This window comes from Amblyomma americanum, chromosome 3 (assembly GCF_052857255.1).
Source record: "Amblyomma americanum isolate KBUSLIRL-KWMA chromosome 3, ASM5285725v1, whole genome shotgun sequence".
NCBI classification, from domain to species: Eukaryota; Metazoa; Arthropoda; class Arachnida; order Ixodida; family Ixodidae; genus Amblyomma; species Amblyomma americanum.
In genome coordinates this window covers 222,252,949-222,269,846 of record NC_135499.1, presented here as the reverse complement: position 1 = coordinate 222,269,846, position 16,898 = coordinate 222,252,949, and the positions used below count along the sequence as shown (strand labels likewise).

General features: G+C 50.0%; 1 protein-coding gene across 2 annotated transcripts in view; it reads right to left on the bottom strand.

The window, feature by feature from the left end:
* The window catches only part of LOC144126157 (putative transporter YutK), a 36,820-nt gene that overhangs the window by 2,782 nt on the left and 17,140 nt on the right, over positions 1–16,898 (bottom strand). For both annotated transcript variants that reach the window (XM_077660133.1, XM_077660134.1), the window contains exons 5-12: positions 15,251–15,398; positions 14,046–14,351; positions 12,575–12,736; positions 11,052–11,177; positions 10,131–10,258; positions 9,278–9,446; positions 7,096–7,248; positions 1,772–1,952 (exon numbers count right to left, since the gene is read on the bottom strand). In XM_077660133.1, coding sequence (XP_077516259.1) covers positions 1,772–1,952; positions 7,096–7,248; positions 9,278–9,446; positions 10,131–10,258; positions 11,052–11,177; positions 12,575–12,736; positions 14,046–14,351; positions 15,251–15,398 — 1,373 coding nt within the window. The remainder of the gene's footprint in view (positions 1–1,771; positions 1,953–7,095; positions 7,249–9,277; positions 9,447–10,130; positions 10,259–11,051; positions 11,178–12,574; positions 12,737–14,045; positions 14,352–15,250; positions 15,399–16,898) is intronic.

The following is a 16,898-nucleotide window of genomic DNA, read 5'->3' as shown; positions in this document are numbered from 1 at the left end:
TTAACTACCACTTGGCCCATATTGCTCTTCCACAGCGTCCAATCATTAATTTAACTACCACTTGGCCCATGCTGCTCTTCCAGAGCGACCATTAATTAATTTAGCTACCACTTGGCCCATATTGCTCTTCCACAGCGTCCAATCATTAATTTAACTACCACTTGGCCCATGCTGCTCTTCCAGAGCGACCAATAATTAATTTAGTTACCACTTGGCCCATATTGCTCTTCCACAGCGTCCAATCATTAATTTAACTACCACTTGGCCCAGGTTGCTCTTGCAGAGCAACCAATAATTAATTTAACTACCACTTGGCCCATATTGCTCTTCCACAGCGTCCAATCATTAATTTAACTACCACTTGGCCCAGGTTGCTCTTGCAGAGCAACCAATAATTAATTTAACTACCACTTGGCCCATATTGCTCTTCCACAGCGTCCAATCATTAATTTAACTACCACTTGGCCCAGGTTGCTCTTGCAGAGCAACCAATAATTAATTTAACTACCACTTGGCCCATATTGCTCTTCCACAGCGTCCAATCATTAATTTAACTACCACTTGGCCCAGGTTGCTCTTGCAGAGCAACCAATAATTAATTTAACTACCACTTGGCCCATATTGCTCTTCCACAGCGTCCAATCATTAATTTAACTACCACTTGGCCCATGCTGCTCTTCCAGAGCGACCAATAATTAATTTAACTACCACTTGGCCCATATTGCTCTTCCACAGCGTCCAATCATTAATTTAACTACCACTTGGCCCATGCTGCTCTTCCAGAGCGACCAATAATTAATTTAGCTACCACTTGGCCCATATTGCTCTTCCACAGCGTCCAATCATTAATTTAACTACCACTTGGCCCATGCTGCTCTTCCAGAGCGACCAATAATTAATTTAGCTACCACTTGGCCCATATTGCTCTTCCACAGCGTCCAATCATTAATTTAACTACCACTTGGCCCATGCTGCTCTTCCAGAGCGACCAATAATTAATTTAGCTACCACTTGGCCCATATTGCTCTTCCACAGCGTCCAATCATTAATTTAACTACCACTTGGCCCATGCTGCTCTTCCAGAGCGACCAATAATTAATTTAGCTACCACTTGGCCATATTGCTCTTCCACAGCGTCCAATCATTAATTTAACTACCACTTGGCCCATGCTGCTCTTCCAGAGCGACCAATAATTAATTTAACTACCACTTGGCCCATATTGCTCTTCCACAGCGTCCAATCATTAATTTAACTACCACTTGGCCCAGGTTGCTCTTGCAGAGCAACCAATCATTAATTTAACTACCACTTGCCACGGTGGGCAGTTTGCTCGCCATCCGGTGGGCTGATTGTGAAGACGCCGCAAGGTACGTGACCTATAGGTGGCCCACCTGCCTCCTAAGTTGCTCTCTGCGGACCACCTGCCAGAGCCATGCTCGTGATTTTTCGCTCACAACACCCACGCTGAGAACGCCGACACCGGAGTTTCTGGACAACAGACTATCGCGTTTTTAAGCGCCCACCACCGGCCCTGTTCAAAGGGTCATCCATCCACCATGAGCTCAAGTGTTCCTTCCTTCAGTAATCGACCCACGACCCAGGGGGCTGTAGACACGATGCGGCTGATTATAGAGGCCACAAAGCCCATTGCCCGATGGCGCTACACATTCCGGACTTCGTGCATGACGCTTGCAGGAACGCCCGAACATTCAGTGCCTCAACGCCTGCTGTGCGACCCAACGGTGCAGCAGTCGTGGGATCAGTGCGTACCTGCTACGCAGGCGGTGAGGAAGCAGGCGGCCGAGCCAGCGGCCAGGGCCCGTATCGAGACCGCGGCGAAGTCTCCCTTGCGGTCGGGCGCCATCGCGCCCAGGCCGCCCAGGCAGATGCCGATGGAGCCCAGGTTGGAGAAGCCGCACAAGGCGTATGTGGCGATCACCACGGAGCGCTTCTGCGTGCACAGAGAAACAGAAGCTTGTTGAGGGCCAGTCTCCGGCCTAGCAAACTGGCAGAAAAGCAGATGGCAGCCACCTCACAGTACGCTCCGAGCACGTCATAATCGCGTTGCACTAAAATACGAAAATGGCAGGGTTCAGTAAGCAGCCAGTGAAAATAAAACATTACTAAATTGATGGATACATTACATGCCACCACGTTTCACACACCTACGTACGGCCCTCTGGAAGACTATAGGCTATAAACGAAGCGCTCCGAACTGGTTATCATGGGCGAACCTGCAGCAGCCGAAAAGCAACGTCTCCAAATGAAAGAAGAAATCGATAGCTCTGTTTTGTGGCTCTGACATGCGTGCAGTGCTCGGGGAGGGCCCCCCTTTGAAATGTTTCCCAGCGCGCAACGGGATCCTGGAAAGAAGTACTCAAACAGCTACGTTTGTTCACGTGGCTTGCTTGTAATACGTGACTGCCATCACGAGACTTTGCGACAGGGTGCACAGCGCTTTTACACTACAAAAACAGACGACATGTTCGCAATACCAGAATAAAATGGTATATGGCATGGTGTGGTACGGCACGGAACGGCATGGCGCGGCAAGGCAAGGAACGGCAAGGCACGGCAAGGCACGGCAAGGCAAGGCAAGGCAAGGCAAGGCATGGTATACCATGCCTTGTCATACCATACCATATATGGTATGATATGACAGGGTAAGGTAAGGTTAGGCGTGGTGTGGTGTGGTATGTGGAATTCAACGCACTGAAGCGGCACGTGGGCTAAGAAGGACCCCATCTAGAGACCCTTCCAGCTTTTTCCACACCCCTTCCTGAGTAATTTAAGGGAGAAATAAATTCTTATTCTTAATTCTTTAACTTGTGTTGAGGTTGCTTAGTACTGGGGCGTTCCTGAATTTCGCCTTCATCTATATAAGTGCGGCTGCCGTGGTCGGTGGTGGTGGCGGTGAAAAGCTTTTATTGCGCAATAAAAAGAAGTGTGGACCCACTAGGGGGGGGGGGGGGGGGGCACAGCTCTCTGGACCAAGGGTCTTTGGGCTTGAAGGCCTGAGCTGCCAAGCAGTACCGCTCCCAGTCCTCGCGTGTATAGGTTGGGGTTGTGGTTTATAAGGGTGAATTTCGACCACGGCAGGTACCCCCAAACACTCATCTCCCGGATACTTGCCGAGGCCGGGATTCGACCCCGTGGCAATGGAGTCAGCAAATGAAGGCCACTGCGACTGAGCCACCGCGGCGCTCCAAGGGCAGGATGACAAAGTTTACACCGTATTCCGGTGGAACAGCGCACTGGGGATGGGGCGCATGTCGAGGGGTACACGAACCGTCATGATTAGCAACTGCGGCTTTGGTGCAAAAAAAATATAACAGATGCATAAAGTGAAAAAATTAATGAACTGAACGTTCCAATCTCGCAAACAAAAATAAAACGATCAGATCTATGTTTATCGACTTAGCGCATTAATCAGCGAAATGTGATTAGCATTTGCGGCCGAGAGGTCTGGAGTAGCAGGCCATTTTGGCGTTTCACAGGCGACTGCCCGGTTGGGCGTCTCGGGGACCCGTTTTGTCGTCTATACGCTCACGTGCATACTCGGTCTTCTTCCGCTTGCGGTGTTCGGTTCGATCTCGTTCCCGGCACACTTCACTGACTCCAGGGCCCGCTTGCACGAAGCAAATAGTCTAGTTAAGAAAGTGTTCTCTTATTCGCAGACTAAACCCTAAGCCAAAGGGCTAAAGGTGCCACCGGGGTCAAAGGCCAACGGTTACTCCCTCAGAGTCTAATTACACAAAGTTTCGGCAGTCACAGTTAGTCTCCTCGAAGAGTAACATTCGGCGCTGGGACTAAGTGGTGCAGATACTCTCATTTCACGCTGTTTTGGCTTAGGGTGTTAGTTCAACTGCCTTGCTCGAGAAATTTAAGGAGAATATAAGTTCGCTAGAAAAAAAAAACATACAGGCGACCGTATTTGCGAAAGGCAAGCCTGGAGAAAAACTGAAAAGCGCTCTCACGTGGCATCTAAGAAGCCAGTGATTGCGTTCTCGAAAGCAATGCCAGTAAAAATACTCCGCATAGTTGCGAGGAAACAGTTTGCTGACTGTGCAGAATGGGTGGCCCATTCGACCTTGTGGTCATGCCGCAAAGCGTTTGTTGGGAACCCTGCTTACGCCTAAACCAGCGACTCAATCGATTCACAGCGACGGCGCAAACAGAAGCGCGGTGTCAAGCAATATCAAGTCGGCTGCCTTCGAGGAGTGGGAAGTTCGGAAAAAAAAAATTGAGGCGAGAAGTACCAGAAAGACTCCGGAATTGAATGCCTGCAAAAAGACTTTTAAACTTGTGTTTCATTTCACTAAAAGAAATTAGCTGGTGTAATTGGCGGCTACGCAGTATATGTGTAGTATATGTGTGCGAGTGCGCTCATTTCTACGCAGTCATGTTGACAAAACGTCTCCGCAGCACCTCTGGTGTTCGCCCTTGGTTATTCCCGGGGGATTAAAAAGTGAAGAGAAAGTTTGAAATACGAGGGCTTCTTCATCGCTTGTCCATATATTGCAGAGATGTGAAAAAAAAAAAACGTGCAGATTTATTCAGGAAGTTACGTACGACTTGGACGAAACTTAAAATGAGCGAATTGTGACTAAATACTGACTGTCTAAAAATGAGCAAACTGTGCACATGTACTCAAGGACATACAATAAATAAAGATCAAAATCCAAAATCATTCCTACACCTCCTACCCGCCGCGGTGGCTCAGTGGTTAGGGCGCTCGACTACTGATCCGGAGTTCCCGGGTTCTAACCCGACCGCGGCGGCTGCGTTTTTATGGAGGAAAAACGCTAAGGCGCCCGTGTGCTGTGCGATGTCAGTGCACGTTAAAGATCCCCAGGTGGTCGAAATTATTCCGGAGCCCTCCACTACGGCACCTAATTCTTCCTTTCTTCTTTCACTCCCTCTCTTATCCCTTCCCTTACGGCGCGGTTCAGGTGTCCAACGATATATGAGACAGATACTGCGCCATTTCCTTTCCCCCCAAAACAAATTATTATTATTATTATTCCGACATCTCCTGATTTAGCAGTACATTCATTGAAATTTTAGGATGTTTCGACGGAATTAACGACCTCATAGTATACGGTTCGCACATCCGGCAGCGACTTTACTCTCAACGACATGCCCGGACGTGCGCTTCAAGCAATGTTGTGAGAACGTGTATTTTGCAAATAGAAACGACAGCTATTTACATGTGCACAGTCTGCACAGTGTGTGATGCTCAAGGCCTTGCGAGATTGGTTTCCAGCGGTATCAAGAAGGAATTCCAACTATAGGCATTGAAGTACTTGGAATGTACATCATATCTGCACTATCTGCAAAGGTCGTGCACGCAACCTCAGCTCCCTATAATCAACGCTGTCACGTTGGCTTCGAACGCTGTCGTGATACTCGCCAGGCCGCCGCGTAATAGTGTCATTCATTATGTTCCGTTATCAGTACACTTGAGTTGTTATCGAGACAGTGGCAGCTGCGACAGCAGCATGCGTTCTATTCAGCACACGTGAGAAGAAAAGTGCAGAGCCACAAGGCTGGCGCCAGAAACAACGCTGCTACTAACGGTATGATAGTAGCAGAGACAAAGGCATGAAATGTGACCCGTCTATCCAGCCGCGTGTAATCAATACTTGTGTAATCAAGGGTGCGTTGTTGCGAGGGAGGGCAGATTACGCGCTTGATATGACACCAAAGAACATAGCCTAGGTGGGCAGCAAATGTCAAAGCACGTTAAGCACCCACTCGACAAACACCGCACGTCTTTAAGCCGCGGCCCAGCTGGCACGGGAAGAGCGCACGCATGTCCTCCTGCGCCTCGCGCTGGCTCGAGTTGAAGCACTGCGCTAACGTCCCGCTAGTTGTCGCAACCACGATTGGCGTACGCTGGCGAGGTTGTTTCTTGGTCGTTTGATCATGTAGACATCCTCCAGTAAACGTTACCTCGAACAAAGATGTCAACGACAGCGAGAGTGCTACGACTATTGGAAGTGCACCACCGAAGAGTCTTACTATTTAGTACTGACGTGATGTCACCTGCATGATACGTAAATTGTTGCTTACGCGCACTGTGGCACGAGCAAGGCGACAAGGCTGAAGGCATCTCTCTCATACACTTGAGCTAGCGCCATCAGTTCAATCTTCGTGGTGAACTCTGATCTGTGAGTCACGCTCCTCCGCGTCCGTCCCCATGGGAAACAAGCGACGCGACTATATACCGGCGATGACGTAGGCCTAAGGCGGGCAGCTTTCCCTCATTTTTTTACATGCTTTCTCCTTTAGTAGTTTACTAATAAGATTACATAAAGAGGCAGAAAAAAGAAGTACAGAGGGGAGCGATAGCTGCTGCTGCTGTTGCGAACAGGAAGAAAGAAAAGGAAAGTGCACGGGCCTGCCTACTGCCTCAAGCCGAGCCACGCTCGCTGCCGCGTGCTGAAAGTAGGAGAGTTAAAGGATAGGAGAGCAAAGATAGAAAGAAAAGGCGCGCGCTAATACGCCCCGGGCCGATTCCGGAGGCAGAGCAATACCGGGTCGACCAGTGCCAGAGTGCTTCAAGCACTCCGCCATATTCCAAAAATACGTTTAATATCTTGGGCCCAAGGACCCGCAGCAGATAACGAGAAAAGACAAGGGAGGGGTTTCAACACTATTTACAAAAATATAAAAAAAGGTGACAAGTTTGCGAGATTGAACCGCTCGCACACGAGTGTCCAGGAACGGTCCGAATTATAACCGCGCGCGAGCGAGCGCTGCACATACATACAACATAGAGGTATTGTCGCTAATAGAACACGCGTGCAACGCACTGCACAGTTGGCCAGGGTGGGGCGCCCGGCCGCCCGAAGCAGCACACACGGAGCTTTCACGTCGTGCGCGCACCTTGCGACGAGCAAGCGGGACGTCAGGCCTGCCTGCTCGATGTTAGCACAGAGGCTAACCATTATTCTGTCGTGGGTGTGCGCACTGCCACGCTATCTTCGCCTCCATAACTCGTATTGCCTTCTCCTCCAAAGCATCAAGCATAATCAACAAAGTGGATAGTAAACGTGCTCTCACTCCACCTGAAGAACCTTAGCACTCACTTCCAATTTGTTGATGATGGTGGCAAGTTGCGAGTACGCGATGAACTCGTTGGCGAATGTCTTGATGCCGATCAGTTCGCCCACCACGCCGCAGTCTTTCCAGGGCACGCCCATTATAAACGCCAGCGGAGTGAAGATTTTCGACAGCAGCCACTGGAAACGAAGAGAAAGTGGGGGCATGGAACAAACTGTGTCTGCGCCAAGGCTTGTGCAGCTACACACTCGGGCCGAGATGAGGAAGCAAGCGTGGATAATACGGGGAACCAGCGAGACACAATCAGACAAAGCGGTGAACAACCGGAAAGTATATATGGTGTGGTACGTGGAGCTTAACGTCCTAATCTGCACTGTGGGGTTTCAGTGGGACGCTGTAGTGAAGGGCTCTGGGTTATTTTCGACCACCTGGAATTCTTTAACGTGTGCCGACACATGGGCATTTTTGCATGGGGCCGCTGGCGGCAATGAAATGGGGCCGCTTGCGGCAAGGTTTCTCTCCCGCAACCGTCGGCTCAGAAGCCGAACGCCGAAGCCATTGACCCACCGCGGAGGAGGGTTCTTGAAGTAAATGCACGAATAAATATGCATGCACGAGCACGGCAAATATGAAAGCAAAGAGAGAAATCCACACCTACGCTTTTTATCACAGAGATATTCAACCCCATTTTTATGTAGCGATACAGAAAGCTCGCTAAACGAATGTGTTGCCCTTTGATGCACAGGAAATCAAATAGTACTCGCGCTTTCGCATCTATAGCTATTCTGGCAGCTCCTTATTGATTATCGCGGTAACCGGGGCAACGCGTAAGTGAGTGAGCCCGTGTGTCGTTGCACAAAAACCAAGTACCATATCTTGTCATAACTCGTAGAGGTAGATATCTCTCTTTGCTTTCAACGACTTTGGAACAAGTACGCATTCGCGCGTTAGGTAACCACTTAATTCACTCTTGTTAGTTTAGCTCTCTACCCGTTTTTGCTAAATTAACATTCTTGACAACTACTGCTAGTGCGCGTGAACCATTAACTCCACTGAAAATATCCTATCGAAAACTGTCGAGTTCTGTATTTTAGTAAGCCGTATAACCCATGCTGTCTAGACAAACTTGAGGTTGAGACTGTTTAGCTTGTTTTATTGGGGCTTCTGGGATCAACGAACCCGAAAGTATAGTGCTGCCTTGGCGAATTCAAGCTTGCGAGCGAGATTGAATTAATTGACACGGGTGCACATTGTTCAAACTTGATAGAAGTGTATTGATGGCAAAAATAAATCACATCCACGTGTTTATACTGCTGTTTAAATTTGTTTCAGCTTGTGCTTGCTGACAAAACAATGCTAGGCCAATGGCCGTGGAAGCTTGTGTTCATCTTCGGAATACATTTAACGTATAACAATAATAAGCCGCCGCGGTGGCGAAGTGGTTATGGTGCTCGGCTGCTGACCCGAAAGACGCGGGTTCCATCCCGGCCGCGACGGTCGATTTTCTATGGAGGCCAAATGGCAGAGGTGTATGTACTGTGCGATTTCAGTGCATGCGAAAAAACCCCAGGTGGTCGAAATTATCCGGAGCCCTCCACTACGTCGTCCCTCATAGCCTGAGTCGCTTTGAGACGTTAAACAACATAAAACATAACCGTATAACAATAATAGCCTATCTTCAGAGCGCCATTGAGGAGAATCATTCAAAGTGCTTCTAAGGCACATCGCTCCATGTGAGCAATAGCAGTGTGAGCTGGGGGCGCTATTTTGAAGGCGAGCTGTAAATACTGCAAGTATTTAATAGTTCTGAAGCTCTTTAGATTACGCAGTTTCAATCAGCCTTCTGTACGATCCATTGACAGCGTAGCGGCAGACAGCGAAAATGGCTTAGTAGGGCGCAGAAAATTACGTGTTTGCCTATGAATACCTGCAGGCACAAATACATTCTCATGGGTCTTGCTTAGATCGCAATAGAGCTGCCCATTGGTACGGAAGCTAAAGCTGGCGACAGATCACCAGGGTCTGAGTTCGTAAACAAATTCGTAGTTACAGAATTACAGGTTATCGGCTCTTGGCCGGCGCTAGTGAGCTCTTCGCTCATTAAAATGAACAAAAAGCGGGAGCCGTGACCATTACAGTGAAAAGCATTGTGAACGCTGGGCCCGGTGCTAGCCTACTGCAGCTTCCACGGCGGTCAGCAGCACTCACCTCGAAGGTGAGGAAGTCCAGGGTGACGATGGAACCGAACCAGAGCAGCGTGCTGTTGAGGAAGGCGATGAAGGCCAGGAAGCCGACCAGGTTGGACACGATGTTGCCGATTATGAGCAGCCCCACGGCGGTGCCATTGGACGCCGCCTCCAGCACGTTACTCTCCTCGCTGCGAGGGCAAATACAAGCCCTCTATAAGCACACTCGCAGGTTGGTAGGCAAAGCAAAGCACAAAAGGTGACATCCGTTTCAGGAGGTTCCCTGCAGTGACCGATAGACGACCGAACCGTTTGACTGATGTGGCTGTGTGTGGCGGTGGTATACTGTTATTTTCTACAGAAGGTAAGCGGCTCCACATACTTAGACATCTGAATTCTGCCTGTCGAGCTGCTGGCCTTGCTGGACCGGTCGCTTCGGTTGCGCATATCCCCTGAGCGTGATGGGAGGCTCATCCAAAAAAGTTAAGGCATGAATCGCTACGCCCAGTCTCGGATGCTACTCAGGAAACTAATAAGCGGCACAATAATTCGCACTATGAACGTTGCAACACTCAACTTAAAGCAGAAGTTCTTTGTCGAGGACGGGCAATTTCAGAGGCCGCTCTGGCCTGCTATGCACATTGAGAATTTCTGCGCATTTAGCCGGGCAAACACAGCGGCGACACTTCGGACTGCGTGCAATGAGAGAAACAAGTGCATGCGCTTGTGTCTATGCACCGCAAAGCACAAAGGAGAAGAGCGTTCGTGCTTACACTTCTACTCCTTGTTCCGTATATACTCTCTCTCTCTCCATCGTGTCTTGACTTAAAGCAACTTGTAGTATCCGTATACATGCAATCCTACGGGAGACTCACCTCTTGGGCATTTCGATGTTCTCACGCTGCGTCTTGCTCTCCTCGGTCTCCGGGTAGAGAAGCTTGGAGAAGGCCAGTGCCGCGGGGGCGCTCATTATGGAGGCTGTCATCAGGTGTGCGGGACTCACCTGCGAGAGACGCAGTAGCGGATTGGCTCCGGATTAATTTCGACCCGATGGGGTTCTTTAACGAGCGCTGGCAATCGCAGAGCGCACGGGCGTCTTGGCGTTTCGCATTTATCGAAATGTGGCCGCGGCGACTGACCCCGCGATACTGGGATCAGCAGCTGAACGACAAAGCCACTGAGCTACCACATAAAATATTCCGGAAAGCAGCGCAACAGAGAACGCACAAAAGGAAACTGAAAACAAGCACGCTCTGATAGCGGATTGGCACGCGATGGGGTTAAAAACACGGAACTGAAGCTTGTTGATTGGCACAGAAAGATAAGACAGCGTCATAAGCAAGAAAAAAAAAGTTTTCTACACACCGGGTAAATGCTAGGCGCGACTGCTGTGCAGAAATGCATTCCCAATGATTATGCTCGCGTGGAAAACGCGGATGCAGAGGGAAAATTAAAACTCGGGTTCATTTCGAACATTCCAGAATGCAGCAGAAGGGGCAAAATTTTTTGTTGGCTTGGTTCAGGCTTATGGAATTTAACGTCCCAAATCGCTTCAGCATGAGGGATGCCGTAGTGGAGGGCTCCGGATAATTCGACCCCCTGAGGTGCTTTAACGTGCACTGACATCGCACAGTAAATGGACCTCTACATAGTATTTTTTTTGTGTTTCGTCTATTGCGCTGCTTTCCGGAGTAGTCGACATGGACCGTCCCCTAACCGAAACAACCCAGGTTACGGCTCAGCAGACATGCTTTTACGTTGCTTGCAGTTTGCAGATATGCGGGCAGTATACTCACCCCAAAAGAGATGTACGCAGCCATGACGCTGCCGGCGATGGTGGCGAAGCCACCTGTCATCACAGTGTGCAGCTCGGATTTCGTCATCTTGGACAGGAACGGTCGAACCACAAGAGGAGCCTCGGACTGCGGTAAGACACACAAGCGGTGCGCCAGTTATGCTGCGTGCCCGCCTGCACTCGATACGTGTACCCCGGTGAAGTAACATGGCCCACTTTGCAGGTTCTGCCACCGTACCGAAGTACGCCAGATGCGTCAGCAGCAAAGCTATGCTTACTGTCAGACGAGCATTTCACAGCAAAAGCTATTGAGGCCACATTTCCTGCTCATGCGGTTTGGTTCTGGCTGGCGTTTTAACACAACAGGTGCAACGCGTCAGACTGGTTGGTCAGAATAGAATGACGTCATGCATGACGCGATGACAACGAGCCGCGCTGATTAGCCGGTAATGCAAAATAACTGTTGGTGCGAACACAACGACGTATCTCTAGACGTCACTAGGCATTGACTAAAGTTTGCCCGTACATCTTACAAACATCCCATACTCCTCATGCACAGAGTTATTAAACACTCCGACTGGCATCGACATTTTACGCCACCCCGCTGCAGCAAGGAATTCGCACTAACAAAGAGGTACACGTCCGGATAATTTTTTACGGTACGTACATTGAAGTTATAACCCAAAGAAAAAAAAGCCCACCGTTAGCGCAAAACGCAGCCATATACCACGAACCGCCGCCGAAAATCGGAGCCCTAAAAGCGCTTAGCCTTTTCCATGTGGTGTTCTATGGACGTGCCCGGACAACATGAATCCTGTTGGGATGTTGACCACGTCAATTCAGCACCCATCTGTCACGGTCGGCGCTCGCTTTGTCCCACAGCTCCGAGGCCAGGTTCAAAACTTCCTCCCTTTTGTGAACTCCATTCGAGAGAGCGTGCTTCTAGATAACTGATTCCGGTCAATGTGCAATGCCTGCCGCTCAAAAACAACGGATACGCAACCCTAACGAAGACAATAAAGGGACATTAAAACAATTGAATTTTTCTTCTTTGTAAAAATCGACTGCATGACTCTTTCTGGACACGTTCATGCTTGCTCGGCAGCAAAAGATAAAATTATTGCTGAGAAAATTGCATTTGAAAGCGGATTTTTTCCCCTCTCGATTCGAAATCATAACGTCAAGGCCGAAAAAGGCTCCGTGATCACCGTTGGGAAATGAATGAGGATGTAGCCTAGCCTCGGGGATCCGCGATTTAAAGAATGCCTTGAGGACATGCTCCTTTGCTTATAAAACAAGCCTCCTTCAGTTTGTTCTCAGTGTCCTTTTATCGCGCTGTGTATAGTCGGAGACAAAAGTCCGTGGACCACGTGTTCCTCAAACGAAGCCGATAGTTCTACTACTAGCCGGCGACAGCAGAGCCCACATGTGGAGATGAAAGAACAAAATTTTGAGTCCGGTGCTAGAGCCGGACGCGTGGTCCTGGCTCGTGGTTGCCGCGGTGAATGCGCACGTCTTGCTTACCATGCCGAGGAAGATGTTGGCGGCCGCCGTCATGGACTCGCAGACGGTGGTGCCGATGGTGAGCTGCAGGAAGCTGCCGACCAGCAGCACCATCCGTTGCATGATGCCGTAGAAGTAGAGGATGTTCACGAAAAAGCTGAAGAAAAATATCACCGGAAGCGCCTGCGACAGGAAGAGGGAAGAAAACATGCGAAGCGTCATCGCACTGCTAGCAGCCGTCAGCCACAGACGCATTCGTAAGAAAAAGATGGGCTAGCACTAGTACACTGTAAATGTGAGATCGATCGACGGTGGCGGACCACCTGACGGGCCACCGACAGAGGTGCCGGGATGCCACCAAATGTAATACTGCAACGCACAGCGGCAGTCGCAGCTTGATCCTGCAGAAGCATGTTTTTGTCTTTGCCTTTTTCTTTTTACTGGCGTGACATGGCAGAAAACGTTTCAGGAAGGAAATGAGAATTATTTTACCTCGGCTGGAACATAATTATTTCCTTCAAACGGCAGTACAAAATGCGAGTTCAGACTATAAAACTCGTCCTCTTGAGAGGCTCCGCATGCTGACACGAAAGCATTAAAGGGACACTGACTGAGGGCAACTCCCTCCTTAGCCTCTGGGATACACGCACGAAAAACTGCGTCGACGCATCGCAGTTTACACACCACGCATACATGACATTCCACGTTCAAATGATCTCATCGTGTCATAAGTCAACTCTCATTCCTCCTTTTCCGAGCACTGCAAAACTTTTCGACCTCCCAGCCTAACACCTCCACATTACTAGTACGAGACTCACTATGCCTCTCTGATTCCTGCAACACTGAGAACGCGACAGTTCTGAAATCTACACTTAATTGTCGTAGATACTAACGTTCACCGAACCCAGCGAGCGCTTGAAATCTTGAAAACATTTCGATCATATATATGTCAGCAGTTGAAACACATGCCGATCCGGTTTGGACGAACTATACTCGCGGACAGCTTTTTTGCGGCTATGCAGCCGAGGCTATAGGCAGGAAAGAGAAGGAGGTGCGCCTTTGTTGACGAACTGTGTGTGTGTGTGTGAGGGGGGGGGGTCGTTTGTTCGGCCTAGGGGTGCGGCGTGATGAAGTGGGAGATGGTGCAGGCTCGTTAAAGCTAAGACAGGCCACTCCCCATTGAAGTGGGACAATGCCCCGTCCGCTTTCCTTTCTTTTGGTTTGAATAACGCGCTACACACTAACAAAACAACTGGAACAGAGGACACAGGACAGCGCGCTTGTCCTGTGTCCTCCGTTCCAGTTGTCGTTTTGTTAGTGTGTAGCGCGTTATTCAAACCAAATGTACAACCAACTCGTCCACATTGCTGCCTTGCTTCCTTTATTGCCTAGCCTTGGCCGCATAGCCACAGAAGTTGTTTGCGAGTATAAGCGAGATAAACCGCGAAAGGCTAGTTACTGGAGTATACAGTTTTATTTTGCATGACCTCACCTGGAAGAGGAAAACCGGGGAGAGCGACTTGATGGTGTCGATAACCTCGACGGTGGCGTTTTCGGCGTCCAGCGTCGTGTTCCCCCTCGGCAGGGCCGTGACGAGGTCTCCGAGAGCGTCGGTCAGGTTCCACCCTGACGCGAGGTGGCCGAAGACGAAATAGGAGCCCCGATTGGTGTAGTCCAGGAAGTTCTTGACCTTGTCGGCGAGACACTGGAGCGCGTCTCGACCGACGCTCCAGCGCAGTACGCAAAGCCCGAGCAGAAACTGGAGAAGCAGTCCCCACATGACCTGGTACCAGTTCACCTAGAATGCAGCACGCGCAGAGTCAGTGCGCATGCGCGGACATCGGCGATAAAAGTCGGGATACTCAGAAACGACGTAACTGGCTGCTGACAAAAAAAAAAGGAAATAACCGGGTCCATATAACAGTATACTCCAGGCCGATGTAGATGGGAAAGCTCTTCTGAAAGCTTCTGAACGAGGTATTCGTGGCGAGAACTTTCACCCCATTGCGTGGTAACGCTTCTGAACGAAGCTTTAAGGTCTGTATTCTTGGATGGACCAGAGAGGGCCGGACCACGAGCAAAACTTTTCCCCAGAGATAGCCAAGTGTAGAACTCCTTCCACAGTAAAAGACGTTCGCACCGTGGTATGTCGTCAGCGAAAATGCATGTTCCTGAAGGTCAGTTATAATGTTATACTGGTAGGCCGAAGAACGGGCGCTTTCCAGAGCGTTGGAGGCGGGCCGCAGTGCAACTGTTGTTCCCACGCAAATAATTTCAGCTTTGACTGCAAACCTACAGCTCGAGCACTGTGTGCGGCTGCGAAGCGAGAATGCCGTTGATGTTCAAAGACGTAAGTTGACCCGAGAGTTGCGGAGCTGGTCAGAGACTTTACGGGTGCCATTGGCGCAGGCCCAACAGAACAACATCGTCAGAGCCCTGTCAGTACTAAGTGTATTACTTATTATTATGGGTTCGATCTCAGCACGGGAACTTCTGGTCGTCACTCCGGCGCACACCCATCCGGCGTGCATCACGCGAGAGAGCCGTTTATGGACCAGAGAGCTGTAAAGCTTTCCTTTGTAGCCCTACGGCCGCGTTCTCGCGGGTGCTTACGAGTAATTACCCACTAAGAAGATTATTTTGCACGGCGATAAGGCGACAAGATCTGGACTGAGTCTAAAACAGAAAGGCACTCACCCTAAAGCGATCATTGGAGAAGACGAATCCGAGGAAGATCAGCACCACGATGCCGCCGAGCGAGATGAGCCGGTAGCTATCGTTGATCGAGTCGTACACCAGGAACGACAGCAAGCACAGCCACAGCAGCAGCCACAGGCAGGGGCGCCTGCGATGCACAGCACGTGGCCTCAGAGGCACTGGCACAGGCGCCAGAGAGGAGACAGAATAAGAAAGGAAAGCATGCAGGCGTGATGGCCATTTGGCTGGACTGAAATAGAAGGAAGGCAGCAGTGGAGTTCGCCCACCGTGTACATGGACAGGCCGTGACAACAGTCGTCGGTTCGTCGGGGCAAATAAAAACAAACAAAAAAACGCCCACAGGCGGCCGCTCAAGAGTGCAGCTTTGCAATATTCACGTACTGCTTCGGTGGCACCGCGGGCGGGATTCGATCCGACGACCTCGTGCTGGGGAACAGAACTCCTTAGCAAACGTGGTGGGCCAGGGGACAAATATTAGCCAGAACCATGGTTGACTATGCGTGTCGACTGCTCCTTTGTTAAATACGTGTCATCTGCGTATGTCTACGGTTCTGAAGGCAAATGTCATCGCCGCATGTGTGAGCGGCATTGCAGACAAAGCACTGGGCTCCCGACGGCAAGTGGGGCCCATGCGGGGTTTCCCCGTTCTTGGAGAAAAGGCGGCGGCAGAGAGGTAGAGAGAGATATACATAAGGGCATGTTTGACACCCATGAGTAAAGTGTAACGAGAGCACCTCTGCCTTCCATTCTATGCCTCCAGACATCACAATTTGGAAATAGGGAAAGACACCTTTGCATTATTGCTCCAGGCTGAGCGGCACCCGAGTTTCGGGCTTGCTTACACCAACGGTCTCAAGCTTCAACCCGGATTCAAGGGGGGTGTAAAAAGGCTGATGATAGAAAAAGCAAAGTTTTACACCGCTTACTTGCCGCATGTATATACAGGTCCACTCACCTGCCTAGAGCTCTTCAGCGACGCGCTCGATTCTGCGTTTTTGACAGTGACCGCTCCCTGGTGGCCCTGTATAGCGTTTAAAGGCAGGAGTTAAACACGAGACGATCCATGCTAATGTGCATGCGTGATACGGTATTGTTTCGAGTCTTATGCCAAAATTAAAGCAATATACTCCCGGGTGCGTCGTTCGAGCGCTGTAGACAGGTCTGCGGACAACTTACAAGTGCACAATACACATGAAGACAACTTGTTCAGCAATGACCTTTGCCTCAGTGGCGTATGCCGCACCCTGTATTTCGCCTCCGACACTTCAGACTCTAGGACGCGACAACGCCTATGCATGCGAGGCATGCGAAGCGGGGGGGATATCGGTGGTGGTTTGTTGTACACCCAGTGGGCAAGCCATGTTACGAGCAACTTTTTGAAAGTGACCTCCGTTCGGATGCTGCAAAGCAAAGAAGGCGTACGCGTACGCAGAAAAGCGATCGTACTAACAGAACTTGTTCCGTACAAGTACGCTGCAGGTCCGAAAAGCAACGATAAACTATATATGTCGCAAACCGTGCCAATAGGACCAAAAGAACCCGCGTGTGCTCCCGTGGCAACCGTTCATCAAAAGATGGTCTCTCACTGGATGTCATGGGAAGACACCTTGTCCATGGACATGCCCGC